This window comes from Scatophagus argus, chromosome 9 (assembly GCF_020382885.2).
Source record: "Scatophagus argus isolate fScaArg1 chromosome 9, fScaArg1.pri, whole genome shotgun sequence".
Classification (NCBI taxonomy): Eukaryota; Metazoa; Chordata; class Actinopteri; family Scatophagidae; genus Scatophagus; species Scatophagus argus.
In genome coordinates this window covers 11,567,501-11,589,146 of record NC_058501.1, presented here as the reverse complement: position 1 = coordinate 11,589,146, position 21,646 = coordinate 11,567,501, and the positions used below count along the sequence as shown (strand labels likewise).

The 21,646-nt window shown below is 38.3% G+C and overlaps 2 protein-coding genes across 2 annotated transcripts in view; both read right to left on the bottom strand.

The window, feature by feature from the left end:
- Positions 1 to 1,118: 1,118 nt before the first annotated feature.
- Positions 1,119 to 11,712, bottom strand: LOC124064280 (syndecan-2-like). The gene is made up of 5 exons (XM_046398581.1): positions 11,433 to 11,712; positions 6,446 to 6,563; positions 5,266 to 5,489; positions 4,621 to 4,915; positions 1,119 to 4,345 (listed from the first exon to the last, which is right to left on the bottom strand). Exons 1-5 carry the CDS (start codon positions 11,490 to 11,492, stop codon positions 4,182 to 4,184), a joined length of 861 nt encoding a protein of 286 aa, XP_046254537.1. The 5' UTR covers positions 11,493 to 11,712; the 3' UTR covers positions 1,119 to 4,181.
- Positions 11,713 to 14,325: 2,613 nt separating this feature from the next.
- Positions 14,326 to 21,646, bottom strand: part of mrs2 (magnesium transporter MRS2) — a 14,633-nt gene continuing 7,312 nt past the window's right edge. The window contains exons 5-12 of the mRNA XM_046398580.1: positions 19,382 to 19,543; positions 19,080 to 19,210; positions 18,704 to 18,820; positions 17,577 to 17,646; positions 17,109 to 17,191; positions 16,539 to 16,656; positions 15,976 to 16,089; positions 14,326 to 15,732 (exon numbers count right to left, since the gene is read on the bottom strand). Coding sequence (XP_046254536.1) covers positions 15,673 to 15,732; positions 15,976 to 16,089; positions 16,539 to 16,656; positions 17,109 to 17,191; positions 17,577 to 17,646; positions 18,704 to 18,820; positions 19,080 to 19,210; positions 19,382 to 19,543 — 855 coding nt within the window. The 3' untranslated portion in view covers positions 14,326 to 15,672. The remainder of the gene's footprint in view (positions 15,733 to 15,975; positions 16,090 to 16,538; positions 16,657 to 17,108; positions 17,192 to 17,576; positions 17,647 to 18,703; positions 18,821 to 19,079; positions 19,211 to 19,381; positions 19,544 to 21,646) is intronic.

Sequence of the window (21,646 nt, the reverse complement as noted above, 5' to 3'; positions counted from 1 at the left end):
ACTATATTTATATGAATTTATATACAGGAATTCAACTTCTGTTTGCTTTAAGCCATTTGATTTTTCCATAATAATATAAGACATTCACCATCTTCCTGTATGTCACCCTGCAGTCTCCCTTTTGACTGTCTCCTTTTCCATTTGAGCTTTCTTCTCTGCATCATCATAGTTTGGAAAACATCTGACCATTTGGCACAATTGCATGCTGCTGGCTTGGTTTAACATGGTAGTTTGAAAACTTTTTCTGGCACCTTCATTTGTAAGATGATGTTTGTTATGGCTGGGAGGAAATGTTTTTCTGTGCTACTATGCAAGAGCACAGCGGAACGAAAGCTGCAACTCAGTGCTTTTGCCTGCAACTGACCTTTCAATGCAGGCACATCTGAGACACCACAGGCAATAGCTCTTTGCGAACTCCAAATATCCTGTCAGAGCTACTGACAATGCTGACACTCTGAACTTCTGCAGAATGCAGGACTTCCTAAAGAATCTGGCCTTATTTTGCCTGTTTTCACACAGTAAATACACAACACTGACAAGAAATCACAAGCTTATGACCACAAAGAGCTTCTCAAATACAGTGAAAAACATGGGTGTCACAATGCAACTGTATCGGCAATAACCATCATATTTAAAGAATAAAATATTGATAACATCTTCATGTAAATAGATGTTAGACTTTGTGAATCTTTTGTTGATCAGTTCTTCTGGTTGCTTTTTCATGTTCATGAAGTATAATTGTTTCTTTCTATAGTTACAGACTCTCCTCCTCCCTACATTTGTATTTTATGTGTAATTTGCCTGATAGTATATCTAAAACTTTATACAGAGATCATGATATTATGTTAATTCTTTTGACAATGATAATTGTGTAGTGAAAATCTGATATTGTGACAGGCTTCATGAGACAAGTGGTCAATAAGTACAGTTTGAAAGGCTGGGAAAAAGGGAAGTAAAAGGGCAATGTGGTTGAACATTAGCATACACGCTGTTGAGAGAAATACTGTCCTGTCCTGCTGTGCTATATGTACAAGAATAAAGAAGGAATGTATTCTCTTATATTCAGTCTAGTCCCCAATGCCAAAAAAAAAAGAAAAAGCAGCCAGACAGACAGCCAGTTTGAGAATCGCATTAAAGCCACTTTATTCAGTAGTGAACCTCTTTAAGATACACCATTTCAGCAACACAGTTCTCTATTGGCCATCTCGTGTGCTTATGTCACCATTTTATCTCCAAGCAGATCTTTGGTTGGTCCCCTCCATTGTTTAGGCGTTTTATTAAAATCAGTGCTTCGGTCAATTCATATTCATGTCAATTAAAATGAAAATTAAAGGTACAAAATAGCTATTTACAAAGAACTTATTATTCTACTGAAGTCATTTATTAAATGCATTCATATGAAAAAAGCATAGTAGGAAAACTGAGGATGAAACTGAAAATGAATTGAGCGAAGGCTTGTCAAACACACAAAAACACCAAAAACTGAGCAGTAGGCACAAAGAGGCTTCAACCATGAGTAAATACTGTATATTACCAATTTATCACTGACACATCAACCTGGATTATGGTCTAAGCAAGTATAAATTATTAAACATAAATTATAGTATCATCAACATACAGTATAAACTTAGAGGTCCTAGAAGAGAAGGCTACTGTGTGCCATCACTTGCTGCATTGCCAGCAAATGCTAACCCGTTGTCTTAACCCTGTTTGGGTATGGTTTATGTCAGACATTTCTCTGACATTTCTGTTGGTACTGAAAACAGACTTGTCAAAATATTCCCCAGAACTATTACAGTTGTGGTTTTGTGCAGCTGGTAGGTCAAACCACAACAGTAATCCTGTCAGAGCACTGAAAATAAATTCATACAATGTGTTGCTTTGTTGAGGTTCTGAGGATTCAAGTGCCCAACAAATTTCACGTTATCAACAGTTAAGTCACAGTGGGTTAGTGATGAGATTGTCCTGTTTATTCCATCCATAGTGAATAGGTAGTCTGCGCTTGCATTCAGGTCAAAAATAGATTAGCTCTAAAATAGTTTTTTTCTACTATGGCATAGGAATTTATATCTTGTAAACACTAAGTAGCCTCAACTAAAGGACAAAAGATAAATGCAGCGTCACACCAAAAAAAATTTGACTGCTTTCCGGTTGCCTCACGAAGGGAATCAAACCGTTAACAGAAATAAAAAATTCTACTACAACTCTTGAAACATATAGGGGCAGTGACCTTTGACACAGGAAGAATTTAACGTTTGTTATGCAATATTAAATTCAAAGTCAACAAAGGCAGAGCAACAGAAATGAAACAGTGTGAAAACAATTTCAATGACAACATATTGGTAGAGGTCAGTTCTACTGTTAGTTTAACCACCTCTCTGTATGTATCAACCACTGATCACAATCATGTTGATAACTTAAGCTGGTTTAAAATGTATTTGATAATTTTCATAAAGACTGTAACAGAGCTAATTCAAAACATCTGCCCTATTTCAATAAGAAGCTAAGAAAACTAAACAATAAACAATACTAAAAAAGTACTGTTTTTTTAAAAACACAAAATAAGCAGTGTGCAGCTGGCTAAAATTCATTCAGAAATGACACATGAGGCGAATCCCCGATATTTTCACTAATACATGTATATATACTTAATAGGGTGTATACAAGTAAAAAAGAATGTGTTATCAAAAGGGAATACCACACTGTTGTCACTGCAGTTAAATGTCTCCTTTCTAAAGGTCTCTAAAAAGTTCCCCTGCTTCTTTGGCTGGCTGGTTGAGGTAAAGACCAATATTAAGGAATTGTGTTAAAAACCTGCTTACATTCAGAATAGTATTTAACTAACTAAAAAGAAAGTGGATAAATTCCTGATTTGGCATAATCCAGTCAGTTAGATTGCTTTATCGCATTTGAGAACTGAACAGTCAGCTATAATTGACTGCATTTTAACTCTCCAACCCTGCTGAGTGAAAAAGTCCTGACTCTATAAATTGTACTTGTCCCTTTAAGTTCAAACCTGCTATTGTAGCTGTATACAGTTGAGATTCAGAAAGGAATGTGCTTTGGCTATCGTCAGAAAATGTTGGTCACTTCTACGGTTTCTGAATTATAGTCCTTGGTCTTGGCTCTACCTTAGCAATCCTGTCCAACATGCTTGCTGTGCAGAGTCACTGAATAAAACAGTTTTGAAAATATTACTTAATGTTGGACAGATGCAAGGTTGAGGGATTGTCACCTACTTAAGGCTACCATCGCTGTATGAATAGAAAGAAAAGACTGAAACCTCCTTTCAAAAAATGGCTTACAGAAATATAATCTCTAAACATCAAAACATTGAAAAGGCAACTAAAAATTATTTGAAAAAAAAAAAAAAATCAAAAAACAAATAAAGTACATCTATATTTTGTTCAGTTCTGTAAGTGTCAAATATCTATGAAAAAAAAAAACATGTACCTGCAGAGTAACAAAAATCTCTCATACCAATACTGGACAGCATATGAAAATCATATATTCATTCCTCATAACAACAAAAAGAATCTTCAATTCAGCAAAAAAAGCATACGGAAAATGAAATGTAACAATCAAAAAAGGTTAACTAACAGAGCAAATCTGACCTCTAATAAAGGGTTTCAATTTTTATAGGCCTTTTGTAATACTAATCCCAATGGTATTATTTCTCAAATGCTTCTTCAAACTTGCTCAATGTATGTAAAATAAGGCTAAGCTAATAAGGGATAGTTTAAGGCAGCAGCTCTGCAATCAATTCGTCTGTGAAGCAGAACAAAGTCCAGCCCCGTGTGGTTCAGCTTTCAGAAATAACGTGGGTGTAAAGGCACAGTTTACTGTGTTTACTGTCCTAATATTAAAGCAAAGTTTCCTTTCTTAAAACTTAGAATGTTTAATGTGTGACTCCCTCCTTAGAATGGAATGATAAGGATGTATTTTAATTGTGTTATTTGTTCTCTTATAACCTCTTCTTCACAAATGCTGAACATATATAGATGTGAGAAGGCAGCACAGGAGAAAGGTGGCAAAGATGAAAGAAAAAAGGAGGGAGCTCTGCAGAAAAACAGAGGTGCTTGGCGTCAAACTTCAAACTCATAGAGGAATTGTGTTTATAGATCCATTCTCAGTCCTGATTGGGAGGAGACAAACTCCATTTAAAGTTCCTACTGGTCGGTTCAGGCGTAGAACTCCTTGGTAGGTGCCTTCTGATACTGTGTTGTGGTAAGTTTGGTGTCTCCCAGGTCATAACTACCTTCGTCCTTCTTCTTCATACGATATGCAAGGAGGAGGAGGAGGAAAACAGCACAGAGGAATCCAACCACTCCACATGCTATCACCGCTGGAAAGGGCATAAGAAAAGATCAAAATATAGTTTGTGCCTCACCTTTACTACAAAAAAAAAAAAAAAAAAAAAATCAAAAATCTGAATATCAATTTTCCACAAGTGCTTGGCATTGGTAGAAACAACTGCTTGCAAATTTTACATCTGCTTTATCACCAAAACCTTTATCCGTTTAGTTTACTGGTAGCTGTCAAATTCTCATTGCAGTGCACTAAATTGGAAATGTGGGTACAATAAAGATGCAATAAAGCCTAGTGGAAATCTGTCCTTACCTGCCAGCACTTCTGTCCTCTCCCACAAGTTCTCTGAGGTGACCTCTTCAGGACTGTTGATCTCATACATCCTGCTGCCTCTGCCATCTTTGGCCACAATTTCATTTTCAATCTCTTTCTCCTGGATTGTATCTCCAGCGTTTTTGGGTGTCGAGACATGGTCCTGGTTGGTATTTTTGGTTACACTGATGTCTATATTGAATTTGGTGGTGGTGGTTTCACTTGGAGGCATGCTGGTAGAGCTGAGACTGGTATGGTGTGTGAACCAGTCAGCTGTTGGACCAATGTTTGGCACCTGAAAGAATATATGCATTAGTTAAGTATTTATTAATACATGTCGCAAAAGTAACAACCAGTTTCACTTTCACTATAGCAACTCTCACCAGACCACATGTCAAACTTCATATAATGAATTTGACCTTGTTGAGGTTTTGGTTCATAGAGAAAATGTCAGACATCAACAAAGCAGTTGGATACAAGTCTGTACATTGTATCCAAAGACATTTCTTGACATTTGTGATATCTGGTTGAAATTTTTAAATTGTTTACGGTAAATTGATAGTGGTTGTTCTTGGAGACCCACGTCATAAACACATAGTAATTTTGAGATAAGGATTTGTATAAAGGGGAAAAGAGATATTCTACCTCCTCATCCACGCTGTCCCCACCAGGGATTATGAATGGAGTTTTCTTGGTGTCCTTCACTGTGGTTGGTTCATCCTGGCTGTCTGCTGCTGTGGTTGGTGGGTTGTGAGGAGAGTCTGCTGTTGGCTGTGGTTGACTTGGAACCATTTCTTTTGAGACTGTGGTCCTGGAGAAGTTGTGGAACCTCAGGAGTTTCTCCTTTTGATTTGTCAAGTCAGTGAAAGCTGCGATAGGAAAATGAGCAGAAATTTATACTAAATTCTGATTTTGCTTTCAACCTAACACCATTTACCAATTTTGGACCTAGTTTTGAATCAGTGCTGTTCAAAGAAATCCTTGCATATGGCATTTTCAAATAAACTGAAAGATTAAATGTTTATGTGTGTCTACAGGCTGAGAATATTCTACTACTTCATAAAAGAAATAATTTTTAAAAAAATCCATTGGCTTTTCTGAAAAATTAATTGTCAAAAAAGGGGCAGTTTTTCTCAGTTCAAGGAAAGCCAACAGTTTGAAGATATACTGTTTGTGCAGTACAGTGACGCAGTCTTAATATGTGCTCTTAGGGCGTTTCTTAAACATTATCATGCAGGAGGAAAGCAATGTATGATAATGCTATAATAAAACTTAATAGAGTTTAAACTAATCCAATTTATATTGCAATCCCACCGAATGTTCTGAATGAAATAAATGTTTCAACACATGATTCACTGAGGACATAAAGGTGAGTCACTGACAATAAAGGCAGAAAGTAATTTGACATCTGTGTACTCTCAATAAAACCTCACCTGGGTTACTCCACATCACCTCAGGACAAACATCTGGCACATTGTGGGTGAGCGCTTCTGTGTCTGAATATTCAAACATGTGTGTCTACAGTATGCGTATTGCTCATTTGTCTGACATGTGTACATGAGCAGACAGACAGAAGAGTGGGAAACACACCCTAATGAGGGAAAACATTTTTAAAAGTAACTGTCTTTAAAGACTGATTACATTATGGCAAATGCGCAAGATTCATTTAAACTCTGTATTAATTTTACTCAAAAAAATCACAATGTATTTGTGAATCCTTCAGTTATGTATTTTCTAAAACTAAACATTGCAACCAAAACTATTTCCATTAATAGAAATAACAAAGCAAAACAATTACAAAACAAAAAAACAGTGGTCCTCTTACTGTAGTCTCCGGATCCAGACCCTGAGCCATCGATTTCACCATCTTCATCATCTATAGGGAGGTCACCTGACGTTTGGCCCTCTAAGTACATGTCGTCTGATTGGGAGGAGACGAAGAACTGGAAGAGAGAAAAAAATTACAGATATTACTATTCAAACAGAATAGAAATGCTAACAAATGAAAGGAGACACGTAGTTCTCCTTCATTCACATTTGCAGAATTCCTTCCTCTAATTGAAAACATGTGAACCTTTCTACAGTTGGTGAGTAAGACAATAGCTCTCACAACCATTGACATATGCTCCAGTCTCCACTGGTGTCTGAGTTTAACCACAGTGTGTATTGCATCCATACTGCAGCATGTACAGTAGATGGATGCTGGTTTCTTGTTGATTTCATGTGCTGTGGCAGTAATTTGTGATGCTTCACAGAGCCAAACAGCAGAGATCTGAGTGCATTTATGAGGAGGAAGGAGAGATAGAGCAGCTTCAAAGACAAGTGGACACACATGGAGAAAAGAAAAAAAACAGTTTCATAATGTAGCTCAGGAAAACCTCCCACCAACTCAAACACCATGCGAGGGAGTGTGATGAAAACCAAAACCCTACGTGTCTGGTCACCTGAAGACTTAGTCTGACACAATAAACTAGGCTTCAGCCAAGAGAAGAGGTATTTCAATAGATCATGTTATCCATTAGTTTGTTGAAATATGACTGTGTGTGTCTGTCTGAAACAGACTAAAACAAGCTATGGTAATGTAAAAAACAGCTCTGGCAGACCAAAGAAAAAAAAAACATGAAAAAACACATGAAAAAGAAAAAGAAAAAGAAAGCAATTTGGTGCATTTGAAATTCAAAAAGAGAGGGAAAGGCTCAGCAGATGTTGGTAGTAAGACAGCTAGACAGGCGTGTGCATGCACGCGCACACACACAGACACAGACACAGACACAGTGAGAGACATGGATGAATATGGCCCATTGAGACCTAAAGTATGTCTGGTATGTATACTATGCTTCCACTAACACAGGTGCTGAGAGAGGGAGAATTGAAGAAGGAAGAGAAGAAGCTAGAGACAGGGACAGTACTGTATGTTCCTCATAAAACAGGTGCTGGTGACACAGGATAAGATGTGTTATGGGGTGTGACACTCAAAACTTCAGTGCAGTAAATATTCACACTTGAGGAAAGCAAAGGTATAAACAAATTCTTGACGCATGAGTCATCTCTATGCTTTCATCTGGGAGTATGCCTTATGTTGCTAGTCAAGAAAAATGTAGTCAAAAGGAAACAAAGGTAGCCCAAAACATCATGCTGATAGTAACAGCTTTGATAAACTGTTCTGCACATAAACAACAGAAGAGTTAAATAAGCCAGATATCAGAACTTGCAAAGAATCTAAAATATGTATGTATTAAACCTATAACTTGCAACAAGCGCACTTCCCCTAATAAAGCTGGTCGCTTCATTCTGCGTTAGCCAACAAGCAGCATGTATGGCTATGTTAGATCAAGACTGCAGACAAAATTTCCAGCTCAAATTTCCTTTGCGACCTCTGAGGTATCTGATTTTCATTCGAGATGTCACAAGGGAAACCCATTATGACACAACGCAGATATGTTAACATTGTGGCAAAACAGGCCAAAGAGAGATCCATTAACATTCGTTTTCAAAAGACAGCAGTCTCGCAAGGCCAGGGCTGACTAAAATAGCAGATGGGGCTCTCACATTCTTGCCGTCTTCAACCAGGGATTAAAAAAAGCAGACGCTGCACTTGTCAATATGAAACTCACGAAGAGACTCGCAGAAAACAGAAATATTTGCGGTTATAGAAATGTGATAATTATAACATCTTCCCAGTACACTTTGCTTATACTGTCAAAACTTTTTCTGTTTGGATAACAAAACAGATTACAGCTGAGTGCTGTCTTATATTTACAGTCAAGCTCAAAGATCCAGGTTGGACATCACTGGTCTTGGTGGCATGGCCTCTTTGATATCTTTGGAAGAGTCTACACTGATGGAAGTGTCGCAGCAGAGGAGGCACATGATGTACATACCGGAAAATGAGCTGAATTCACGTTTAAGGTGACCTGCCCTGCCATTAGTGTTTACTGAAAGACTTGACTGAGTGACTCAGAGGTTACGAACATCTGGAAAGCGTACGTATGAACATAGCTCACACATACACATTGCATATAGCCATCTGCTATCCTGGTGCTTTGTCCAAGTGAGGACAGTCTTCTGGAAGCAGCCATGTCACAGGAATAAAACACTGTAGGCACACAATAGGAGCTATATAATGTATTATTAAGTCTTGTAATCAACAAATCCATATTTTTTGTGTCTGCAGGACTGAAAGTTATTACAGTAAAATATTTCCCCAGTGAGATGGAAGTCAATGATAATGAGAGAGCAGTCAGGCCAAGAGTGAGGTTGTGTAACAGCCATAAGTACACAACAGGGCTGTCATCACCAGCTAGACAGCACACAACACTGCGTTCAAGGGGGCGTATGTTTGACCAAGGCTACAAGTCCTAAAATGTCGGACCCCTCAATGTCAAATGTATCTGTTTAGTTGTTCAACAGCAGTTATAGTCTCCAAAGGCCTCACATAGGCAAAATTATTATTATAATTACACTGTAAAATAAATGGGAGGTAATTCAAGGTGAATAGATATTTGACACTTTTGTTTTTAGGTCAGGTTTGGTAGAAATGCATAGAAAAACATGGGCATTAAAGAATTTTTCAAAATTCCTATGTGTGACAGTAACAGCAAAGTGACATTTCTACGTTTGTCTCATCCTGAGGGATATAATGATGTACTTAACTGAGATGTGTCACAGTTATACAATTCTGCTGATGCCAAACTATATGTCCTTGACATTATTTGACAAAAGATAAAATTTCAATCTGTTAAGAGGCTTAAAATGTTCAAATCTCTTTATGGTGGAACAAGGAACCTCAATACCAATATCTAGTGAAAATCCTACTGCTATTTATTTATTTTAGCATTGTGAAAAAATATAGTTAACCCTGATTCTACAACTCATACACCTCTAGTTGTACATATTTGAAAACGATGTGAAAATCCTAAAGGACATGTTGAGATTGAAAGGCACATATATGTCCACCAACTCACAAAAAGATCATAGACACTGTCCAACAGCCAACCTGTCAGAATGACAGGATGTGTACAGTCTTGCCTCCACACAGAGAACTATGTTATGAGTAATATGTTGTGAGTAATACCCCACTGCTGATAAAGTGATAACACATGAAACTTGAGGTAGACCACACTGTATACCAACTCACCACAGCTGAGAATGTCTATTAGATTTTATCAGTTCCTTTTATTTTAATTTGGTCCTCCCGTCATGTGCGTATTTTGATAATCTGTTTCAGAAGCTCTGTGAGAATAATCAGTAATAATAATGACAGCAGGTGTCACAATTTTCCTTCCGCCTACTCTGGCAAACTGTGTATCCCAAGCCGTTCCATGCGTGTCTGGACTAGCCCAGTGGGACTCACTGTGAGTCATCCATCCAGAAAATGACACCACTACTGATTCACAAAGTGTCACGGGCACAGAGCTTCTTACAACATTCATCTTTCAGAAGTGAGCAACATCACTGACTAACTAACCAGTAATTCTACAGCCACTCTCAGAAAAAGAGGCAGTTTGAATATATGCTGTAACCCATCACGCCCAGTAATTTAGAACTGGAGTCTGTGTATTAGTGGCATAAAGTAAAAGGGAACTGAAGTATGTGAAGAGCAGTGCAGTGTGACACACACTACAAGATGATAAAATTACAGTTTTGGCAGATTTAAAAAGTGTTTTTTTCAGTAATCACATTTGTTTATAATACATTATGCTCACATTACACTTATTTTATTTCCTTCCTCTCTCCACAACTGTTTCAGTATTTAACTGATATTTACTACTTTGTCAGTTCCTGCTAGACAGCAGGACACTCTCAGGTTTCAAAGCTCTCCCTTTCACAATATACAGTCCATAAATCTTAAATATCATGGATTTCTGGAGAGGTGGCAAAGTCTTACCATTTGGGACTTTTACAGTCAATAAATCATGCAACTGGGATATTATTGCACTTGTGACAATGTTCAGAGCACTAATTTAGCCTGTCATTTCCAGGTGTTTTCCAGCATTACAACACACACACACACATACATGCACACACACACACACACAGAAAAAGAGAGAGGAGGGGAAATACAGGGAGCCTTATCTGATTTGATTTCTTTAACTTGTCAAGTCAGGCAAAAGGATTCTTTGTCATTCTTAACATCTTTACCCCAGTTAAATATTCATTTTGCAAATGATGACATTTTATACTCTGACTGAAGCCTTGTGTGGGTGAGAAATGCAGGTCCGGTCTGGAGATTTGGGTTTAAATGTCAGAGCTGAGAGAAGCTGGACAGACTTTGGCCCTGTGTGAACTTGACCACCAACTTGACGCCTGAACTTGGCTTGAATACACAGCCTAATGGTGAATATCAATAAACCAGCATTAGCACGTACGATAACATATCTTCGATGTTAACACTTTTGCTTCCTGGAACATTTGCTTAAGCTTAAAAAGCTATACTCATTTTCATGTTGATCATTTTTACATAAAACGTCCAGGCAGACCGAGGAAGAAAGGTATGTTAACAAATGAGCTTAATGAACAACCTAGAATGACGTAACACCACATTCAGAGCATTTAAAACATTTTCCCATTGATTTTATGGGGGGCCTCGGTTAGAAACACGAACAGAAAAAAACTGGCAAACGAAAAAAAACGTTACGTTAGGGAAGGTTGCTTTTTCTAAACGTATCTCAACGGCTAATTAATGCATTTTCTCTGTATAGAAGAAAGACACAAAGTCTGTATTATCGAGTCACATAACACTGAGACTTCGTATAACGTTGGTTCATGGATATTTTAGCCACACTAAAACCGCAAAAATAAAAGCTACTCACTTTTTCACTGATAAAGCCAGTCGCCAACCCGACAAGGAACAACAACCACAGATTCCTCATCTTTACTTCCAAACAAAAACGGCAGCTGTGAGGGAAAATGTGTATATAGAAGAAAAAAAAAACAATTTTTTTAAAGCTCAAAAGTAAAACTATCGTTGCGCTTGTTCCTCGACACGTTTTCGCTGGGGTATACGGCTGCTTTGTTAACTCTTAGCACTTCGATGTTCGGCTCCTGGACGCGTTGTGATGCGAAGTTCCTCTGGAAAAGTTGTTTGGACTGGCAGTGCAGCGTGGCTCCGCGGTGACGTAAGCACGGCGTGACGTTCGTTCTAGAAGGTAGGCTGCAGGTGGGACGATTCACCATGGATACGGAAACAGAGAAAGCAACAGGGAGACCTGTGTGGAAACGGACTGCGTCATGTGAAGCGGGAACAATGCGGAATATCGTTTTTAAAACAATTTGAGCATATTTATTCGCACTGATTTCTAAACATTTAAAAGTCCACGATCCTCATCTAATTTCGTTCAGTTTGACGCAATTTATTTCGGTGAACTCAAATGAGCAGGAGAAAGCAGGGACCCTTAAAAAGCAGCTATTTACCTGCCCAAGATCTCGTAGTTCTAGGGAATGTCCGTTATGTATTGAACTAGTGTAACCTACATTAGTTGTCTATAAATGATGGAGCCGATTTTCAGTATGTTAACTAAACGTACTTTATGGACATCTCTATAGTGGGGAAACAAAGGCTGACCAGGCCATACCAATAAACTACCTCTAAAAATATGATATAGGTTCCTGAAATACTGAACAAACTAGTAAATTAGTAGATTTGGTAGCATACATAAAGCTATAAGCGCTAGCTGCTTGGTATACAGCGTATTATAGCCCAGGTAGACCAAATCATGACATTCTTGTATACACGACAGGTTTTTATTTCATAGTAATTTTTTAAATAGCCTACACAAATAGTACTTTTTGTATACTCTTGTTACTTTAAAAAGGGATTAACCAGGATGTGCTTCAACAAAGTGTGTGAAGGGGCACAAACTAATAAATTTAGGTTAAGCTATAGAAGTAACTCTCGCTGATAGTAGTAGGACGGCACAACGTGTAAAAATATTCGAACGAAGTTCCAGTATTATCTTGATACAGTCCGATTTGGGGTAACCATTTCTTCAGACTAGGCAGGGCGGACGGAGGTCTAGGTGAAATTATGGACGTGTTTTCTCCTGAAATTAGAATTTTGGGGGATCTTGTGGTTAAGCACACCTTCTTAAATATCTGCAACTCATAAATTTAATTAGATCCAAATGAAACCATTCATTGACTTTTCCAGTATGTTCTCATTTGAAAAGGTTTTATTTAAAAATCCCCTAGACAAAGGAATCATTTCTGAAATTTACAATATGTTGATGACAAGTTTCACTGAATTCACTGAGGCCAAATCAAAAGCCTGGAGTGCTGATCTCCAAGAGGAGATCGCAGGTGAAAAATGGAAAAACCTTTGTAAGCTCACACACAGACTTCCAGAACACGTTTAAAAATTTTGCAATGTTAATGGTTAATGAGGGTTTATATTACAACAGAGAGGCTCGGCAAATTCAATCTTAACATTCCAGATGTAAAAGGTGAGAGGACAAAGGGACGCTTTTTCATTGTATGTAGTCTTGTCTTAAGATCAATAAATTTTGTGAAGAAATCACCCAACTTTTATGGGAAATGTTATCAATCAATTAACTGTAGAGTCTAAGTTTTTTATTCTGGTAGGGGTGGGGATCTGGGTTAGGAAATGTCTTTGTCTATACCCCTGATCACATACTCTCAAAGGTAAACAGCAGAAATTTCAGTGCATATGGGGTCCGTTTATAAAATTTCTTGGAGGAAAAGACCTCTCATATATGGTGAATGACTCCGGGGGAATATAATTTGACCTTTTACAACTACAAGAGGTACACCCGATTATATATGAATGCATCTGTGATGTGCCCATTTATAATTTGTTGCAACCCTAGAGGTTGACAAAGCAGCTTCCCCCGGACCAGCAGGCATAACTTTGGCTTATTAGTAACGGCTGATATTCCCTTGAGCAAGACACCTAACCCCCTAACTGCTCTCCAGGCGCCTGGCATGGCAACCCACTGCTCCTGTGAGGTCACTGCACGTAGTGTGCTGTGTTGCATGTGTGTTTAACCAGGGATGGGTTAAATGCATAGAAAAAATTCAGTATATGTAAAATAAAAATAAAAAGTTCTGCCAAATAAGGTTTCTTCTTCTTCTGAAATGACTCCCTCTAGTGCACAAGGTTATGGCAACAATCCCATACAACTCAAGTTATTAGTTAGTTATTAGTCCCACAGTAGAGAAATGAAGAAACTAATTTAATGTTGGCCATAGAATATTGCACAGCATGAGAAAAACAACACTTTGCTGTCATCCACTAGCTTCACTGTTTCCATCAATGCAGCTGGGACATTTCTGGTAATAATTCAATAAGGAAATAATGTACAGTAATCACCTGCAGCAACATTCAAGCCATGCTCGTTGCTGATCAAGTCAAATTCAGCTGAGCAAAATAACATAATTAGACTCTTACTCAGAAAGTCCACATCACACATAAAACAAACACAATGAACTCGTTTTGTTAGCACTGATGAGCTGGAATTAGCTTTTTTTTTTTTTTTTTTTTTAAATTCACCCATTATGTTTATTCAGTTTTTACTTTTGCCCCTTCTTTTTGCACTTGTCAGTGGATGTAATTAGGATTTTTTTTCTTTTTATCAAACCCTTAACTACTGCCAAAGATGCCTTGAAATGGATTTGAAGAGTCCTTTTTGGTGGCTCAGTGTACGAAAAGCCACATTAGATTCACTGTGAAAGAAAAAAAAAATCATAGATTGCTGAATATTTATTCATAAGCAATAAATATAACACAAGTTTACAACAGTCAGAAGATGAAGGACTTGGAAAAACATACGGTTCTACTAAGGCAGTGTTTTCCAACATATTTGGCTTGTGACCCCTGAAAATGAAACCAAATCTATTGGTGATCCCTAACCAGTTGTATGTGTCAATCACCTTTGTCTGATGTAAAAAATATATATTAAACTTTTAAATAAACAGAATTTTACTGTAGCTGCAATGTGTTTCTTGTGCTTTCGTGTCCTGTGAATCATATCAAGACCAAACTCATTAATCTGGCCTCTCGAGGGTTTCCTGAAACCACTGCTGTAAGGCATGGGTTGTCAATATGTACAGTGTTTAGCCATACAATACTAAGATTTCCATTGGCAGGAGGTTTTAACATGTTTTCTTCTGAGGTGCTAGATTTAACATGTGGAATACTAACAGCTTCCGTGCAAACGGCAACAGGACAAAATCCAACAACTTTAAAGTCATAGTGCTAAAAGTTTCTCACGTATTATTGACCAAACATCAATTTGAGACACTCAAGGTAACAACATGAGACATAATACCAAAACAAATCCAAACCAAACTAGAAACATGTTTATTAAGCCTGATGAAAAGTGTGATGCATTGTTCCGTCCGAAATGCCTGAAAATTTGCTTTTTATCAGTTTTACCAGATTATCTTCTAATAAAACCCTGTTTTTCAGAGCACTAAATGGTTCAGGAATTTCTGAACAAGTTCTTATTGTCTAACAGATTTCACTGTGCAGCTTAGCAAATACAAATTCTTACCTACATACAGATGATAGAGGAAATAAACCTTAACAAAAAACTTTAGACATTAATTTGGTTTACATTTATTTAGAGCAATTTAACAGGATTTTGTCATTTTAACCCATTTTTTTCCACTATGAAACGAGGGAAAGTACAGTGGGATGTAGATGGTTATCATGTTAGTTGGGCTGTTATCTGTTTGACTTCTAACGCCGACACTCACCCACACATCCATCCACTGCACGAGAACAAGTGATGACATAGCAATATTGTGTGCCCACATGTTTTATACACATACATGAAATCAAATATTTGATTGAACACAGTACAACTGACGCAATGGCAAGGACACAGAACCACACCTGAATTATCCCAACATTTAGATGCAGTGTCAAACTCTGCTGTAGGCATGGGGAAGTTAAGCAACAAGGTGTGTTATTAAATAAAAATCTCTAGACTCAGTAGAGAATTCAAGGGGGCCAGGGTGCTGAAACAATTGTCTTTAAAGCTGCTGAGTCTGTAGGAGGCCTGTGGCATTTTACAGAGCGGAGGTAGAACATCATCTGACTCCTGCTTTGATGTCTGATGATCTCAGATTTCTCTTCCAAACTGGAGGAATCTGTATAACAAAGAAGAGAAATGAGAGCTGGGACTTAATCTTTAAGCAGCCTTTCAAACGGCAAAGTTAAATAAAATTATGTTTAATCACTTCTATCAGCAATTTGGGATGAGAAGCACCGGAGATGGAATAATTATATTTAACTGGACAGAGTACCATAGTAAAGGAATACTAAGCATCTGAAGAAAAATTAAAAAAATGGTAAGGGGCCAATGTATGTGTTTTTGTGTGTGTTTGTATTACTGGTGGGGGAACTGAAGGCTGTAGATGTCGACCCAAAAACGACAACAGTCGTCTCCATATCAGCCCACTGCCCAAGAACATGAAGCCTGTCACCAGCCAGAAAACACGAGGGTCCTGGTGAGAAACACAAGCAGGCAAATCTAGAAATATATGTATTTGTAAACATACAAAAGGTACAATATGTACATAACAAAACTTATTTCAAATAAATTAAACAACTCTGAAAGTCACTTTTATTATTGATTTATGCATAAACCGTTTTTTTAATTAAATCAATTCATCTACTTTTTGCAAAATGTCAAAAATGAAAAATGGTCATTAGGATGTAGCAGAATCGACCAGTGGAGGCCAGTTTGTTGACAGGGGATACAGTACAGAGGAGACAGCAGCTTTGATGAGGTCGGGCATCGGCAGCTGACAACAACGGTGTGTAGACAGGAATATTTTCATATCTGACTCATCTGATTGTTATAAGAAAGGTTTTATTTCTACTAAACCAAGTTGTAAACAGCACCTGTTCAAACTCTAGATGCCATTGAGTTTTCAGCAGGAAGCTGTCTCACCTCTTCGAAGGTTGATGTCAGATTCATTCCAAAGGCCACTCCAATCAGACCAAATAAGGTCAGCGAGAAGGAACCCATTGTCAGCTGCAGGTTCAGGCGCATCATCACGTTTCGATGGCTGGGAAAAAAAGAGAGAAAGAGAGAGGGACTTGTAGAGCCAAGTCATTTGGTTTCAACAGGACTAAAAATACGTCTTTTATGTGCGGCTTGAAGGATAGGTTCACTATTTTTCTCCTTGCTGTAATCAGCTTCAAATAAACTGCACAAAGTGAGGATGGTGCACTTTGTCCCCGATCACTCATACTGAAAATACATTAGGATGGGATCTCATCTGAATCTTTTTGTTTTCTTGAGTCAGTTACAATATTATTATACCAGCTTCAAACAAATTCCTGGAAATGACAAGAAAACATGACCTTTATGAATAGACATTCTGAACGGTCCAATATTCTTCATACAATGCAAATTGGATGAATGAATGTTAAATTTTAAAATGACAACTTCACTTATAATCTGCCGCATACACATACCCAGTGTTTACCCAGTGTGTGCGTGTGTGTGTTTGTGTACCTGTCCAGATTGATAAAGATGACACTCTCAGAGTCATCTATCAGGCCTTTCAGCTCTCTGGTCTTGTTGGCCAGCTCTTCAGCCTGTATGGACCAGTTCACAGTGACTGTATGAACACTCAACAGGAGAGATGACATTTGATGTGTGTTTCAGTGCTTTTCATATTAAAAATAAAGAGGGGAAAGTGGACATGTTCACCACCACAATAAAAAGGTACAAAGAAGTATAAACAAGAAAAATTAGGAGATCCAATACTATTTTCAGATCTTGATGTACAGACTAGTGTGAAAATGTCCTCCAGCTAGAATTCTGCTTCTGCAGAGTCAGTCAATATAAATGTACATTAATTCACTGTTGAGCATTCATTAGTTATTAGGAGCTTATCTCACAATGTTTTAATTGCCCCATATTAATAAGAGAAAGAGGAACATTTTTATATTTGTTAGTTAATTAGACAAGTAGCCTTACCTGCATATAGTAATTCTCCAATAACAGTTCCATCTCTTCAGCGTGGTCAATACCCAAGCTGCTCTCCTCACTAGGAACACAGACAGACAGACAGACATATTATTATACACACAATAAAATATGCTGCTTTAAAAAAGCCCTGTGAGTTAGCAGAACTTTCAGCAATTAACAATTTATCATTTTGATAGAAAACTTTTTTTTTTCTTGCAATCATAAAAAGGGGAAGCACAACTATATTTTTCTTCAGAACAAATAGGACAAATCTTGACCATTTTAATACCTAAAAATACGTGAAAGAATTCTGGCTTTCAGTATCCTGGTCTTAAGCAGCCAGACAATAAATGTCACACTGAAATTAAATCTGAAATATCCCAAAATCAATAGGTTTCATGCAAGAACATTTTCATGGTGCAATCCTAAATCTGTCAATCTTTTCTTCTGAGAGGTTTGCATGCAGGATTTTACCATGTCAGATTAACAGAACTCCCTTAAAAGCTCAAATTAGCTGTATGTAATTCCTTGATTTAAATTAAGGAATACCACACATTCAAAGGTAGGAGCACGTCTGTGAGATTTGATTTGATTTGATTTAAGTTCCCCCTTTCTTTCACCCTCATGTTCTGTTTGATACGGTGGTCCAGAAGTGTCACACCAAATGAACCAACATGTATGCAAAAGGCACAACATGAAAGTACAATCCAACACATAATACAGGAAGTGAGTGTCAACGAATGTTAACATGGCCGACTAATATATATGAATGCTATTGAATGCTTCTCGCTTACACATGTGGAAGAGAAAAGTACAAAGTGAAATGCTGCTGGCTCACTAACTGTGATTATTATCGCAATGTGACTGTCACAAAGGAGCAACGTTGCTCATATATTCCGCCATTTAACATTAGGCTATTATGAAGCTAATGATTTAGCTAATGTTCAGATGCATGTCATCTTTTGTGATTCAAAGATGTTTAAACAGCATTTTAGTGACAAGCTATGTATAGGAAGTCACAACAAAATCATGCAGATCTGTACTTAACATGGCACTGACTGTAAGCTCTAAAGAAACTTTTAAGAGAACTGCTTTTAGCATTCATGTAAGCATATGGGAGTGCATGTGTAGCATACAAAACTCTTGGGTCTGTCCACTTGGTCAGACAGAGTTCTTCAATGAGCTCGTCCTCATCCAAAATCTTCAGCAAGGAATCCTTAAAAACTTTTACATCCGTCTCCAACTCTGATAAGCTGACAGAGGCACAAGAAACAAGAGGGACAAAACAAGATTTGTGACTATAAGCCTTTAGCATGTGATTATTGATGCTTCCTAAAAGGAATTATGAAAGGTGAAGGACTTTTTTAATTGACTGCTGAAAACCAGTCCATACCCAGAGATTCTGACCCAGTTCCTCATATCAACACAGCAAAGTATTGCAATACTGATGCTCTCCATCCTCATTTAAAAGAACATACAAACTACGTCGGTGTATATGGTTGTGTGTTTTACCTTTTGCTGGTCTGCAGTAGTATATGTAATTTACTTCTATCAGCAGACAGGATTTTAGGATCTACTAGGGATTCCAACGTGTCCAGTATTACTGGTTCAACATCATTCAGTCGAGCTTGTAGAGTGTTTACCTAGTGACACACATACATGAAGACACTTTATTTTATGTGACAACAGAGGTTTACCTAGGTTAAATGCTTAAAACCACAGTCACAGAGTGTTTCTCTAATTCCTCTGCAGTTGGGCTGCAGTATGGCCCCTAGTGCTGTGAACTCAAAAAGTGTTTCTCAAATCTGTCTCACCTTGTGCTGCAGTATGGCCTCTAGTGCTCTGAACTCAAAGGGCAGAGAGTGTGTCTGGGATGCTAGCTGAGGGGCCAGGTCCAGCACCAACCAACGCTCCAATCCAAGACCACGAAAGTCCAACACCAAAAGGGACTGCGGGGTCACGATGGCTTTCAAAAACTGAGAAAAAACAGACAGAGGAAGTTAGCTGTTTCAAAAATACACCGAAACACGCACTCTGAACCCCACATTGGATACAAATTGCATGCATGCATTACTACAAGAGAATGACTGTGGTCTCAATAACTGACTCTGATCTGTAAATATTTGCAGTGAGAGACCTGACTAAAGAAAAAGAACATGTGCATGTTTGTTTTCTGAGGTCACAGATAGACACCCCAAACAGCCACACCAATCAGAACTGTGTGATCAGATTTCTGCACCCTGGGTGTCATGCAGAATTCACATCCAGCCAATACATGACTGAAGCCTGTCAGTGTGTTGCAGAGTGTTGTAGAGGTTGACAGCTCCCAAGACACAGCACAGAAAGCTTCCAATACCTCAGGTAATGTACTAGTATTGCATTGTATTTGTGTTTTAGTTTATTTACCACATAATCAATTACTGAATCAGACAAACACGAAGCATGCTGTTAAAAAAGATATAGAAATAAGCACAGTAGCAGTAGCATATTAGGCTACTTGTTGCATCAGTCCAGCTGAAGTTTGGTTGTTTGTCTTTCTAGTGGTCATGGTAGGTTTATTTTTCTTTTCAATTTTAAACAGAAACATAGTTTCTATGGTTTCTGTCCCTGTCAGGCCAGAGATACATAGTTATATTTTGAGTATTTATATGCAACATTACTAAATTCCTAAATTAACAAGTACATACAAAATCTCATTTCATAAGGAAAACAGGCCTGACTCTGGGACTGCTTATGATTATGCTATTTTTAATTTCATGTCTTGGACTCATTAAAGTGAAAGGTTATCATCATTTAAACAGGAGTTACAAGAGACAAGCGATTTAAAAAGAAAGAGGAAAAAAAAGACAAAAAAGTAAAAAAGATTCAATTTAGACAGTTACTAAAAGTCTGCCTATGTATCCTTTATTTTATTAAAAATGGCTCAATGTTGAGGACCATCACCCCAAAGCTTTATTGTAACTGCAGGATGGCCGTGAAACTGCTCTGTCTCTGCCTGCTGCTGCTTCCTGCGTGTCCCAGCCGAGCCAAGGAACAAACGTGTCTCACAACTGCCTCCAGCTGTGACGAGTGCATCCAGTCTGGCCCCGAGTGTGCCTGGTGCAGCGCCCCTCTCTCTAACATCCGCTGTCATACCTTGAAGAGATTGCGGAGAGCAGGCTGTCTTGAAGAATATATGTATAACCCTCAGGGTGGGATGCAGGTTGTCAAGAATGACAGCAGGTGAGTATCCTGGTTTAAAGATCCGCTATAAAACTTTTTTTGTACTAGTCAAGCCTGTCAGATAAAACAGTATTTATCAAATCAAAACACTAACAGGGAGTGCAACACAGACATGCAACAAATTACTCCTACTGACATGACACTGGTGCCAGATTACAGTGTCATTATTTGTTCAAGACCAAAATGACTTCCAATGTAACGTTCTTCTTGGCGGTGACAAATGAACTTCTGCAGCACAGAGCCAGTGAATGCAAAGGCTCTGTTCCTCCAGCCCCAGGAGTTCGCCCTGCATCTGAGGCCAGCCGTGAGCCAGTCCTTCCCTCTCACTATCACCATGCCAACAGAGCAGCCTATGACAGGGCTGACTGTGGACACCAGCCCTGTGCCAGTGGGAGTCAACATCACATTCAGCAACATTGTGACTGGAAACCCTGCAGTTGTACTGGTCAGCAAAATTGAGACTGATATCCTGTACAGGACATTAGCAAATACGACTTATAACACTAAAGTGTCTTTTCTCTAGGTGAATGTCGAGGCTGCCAGGTGTCCCAGTCAGAGTGACGACTCAAACCAGATGCAGAACAGGACTGGGCCCTGGTCTGTCCACATCACACCCAGAGGCTTTTCACAGAGTGTGAAGTTAGAGATAACTTTGGAGTGTGAGTATGAGAAAATTGGACCAAGACAAATGACATAACAACCCCCAAAAGTTAAGCTAAAACGCATCGATCGCCTTCTGGCGGTTGGCTGCAGTACAGGTCATGAATCCTTCCCGCTCCGTGTTATGGGAAATAGGCCAAACTAAAAACTCTGAGGAAGGATCAAATAAATTCTTCCCAAAGACCGTTTTTGCCTTT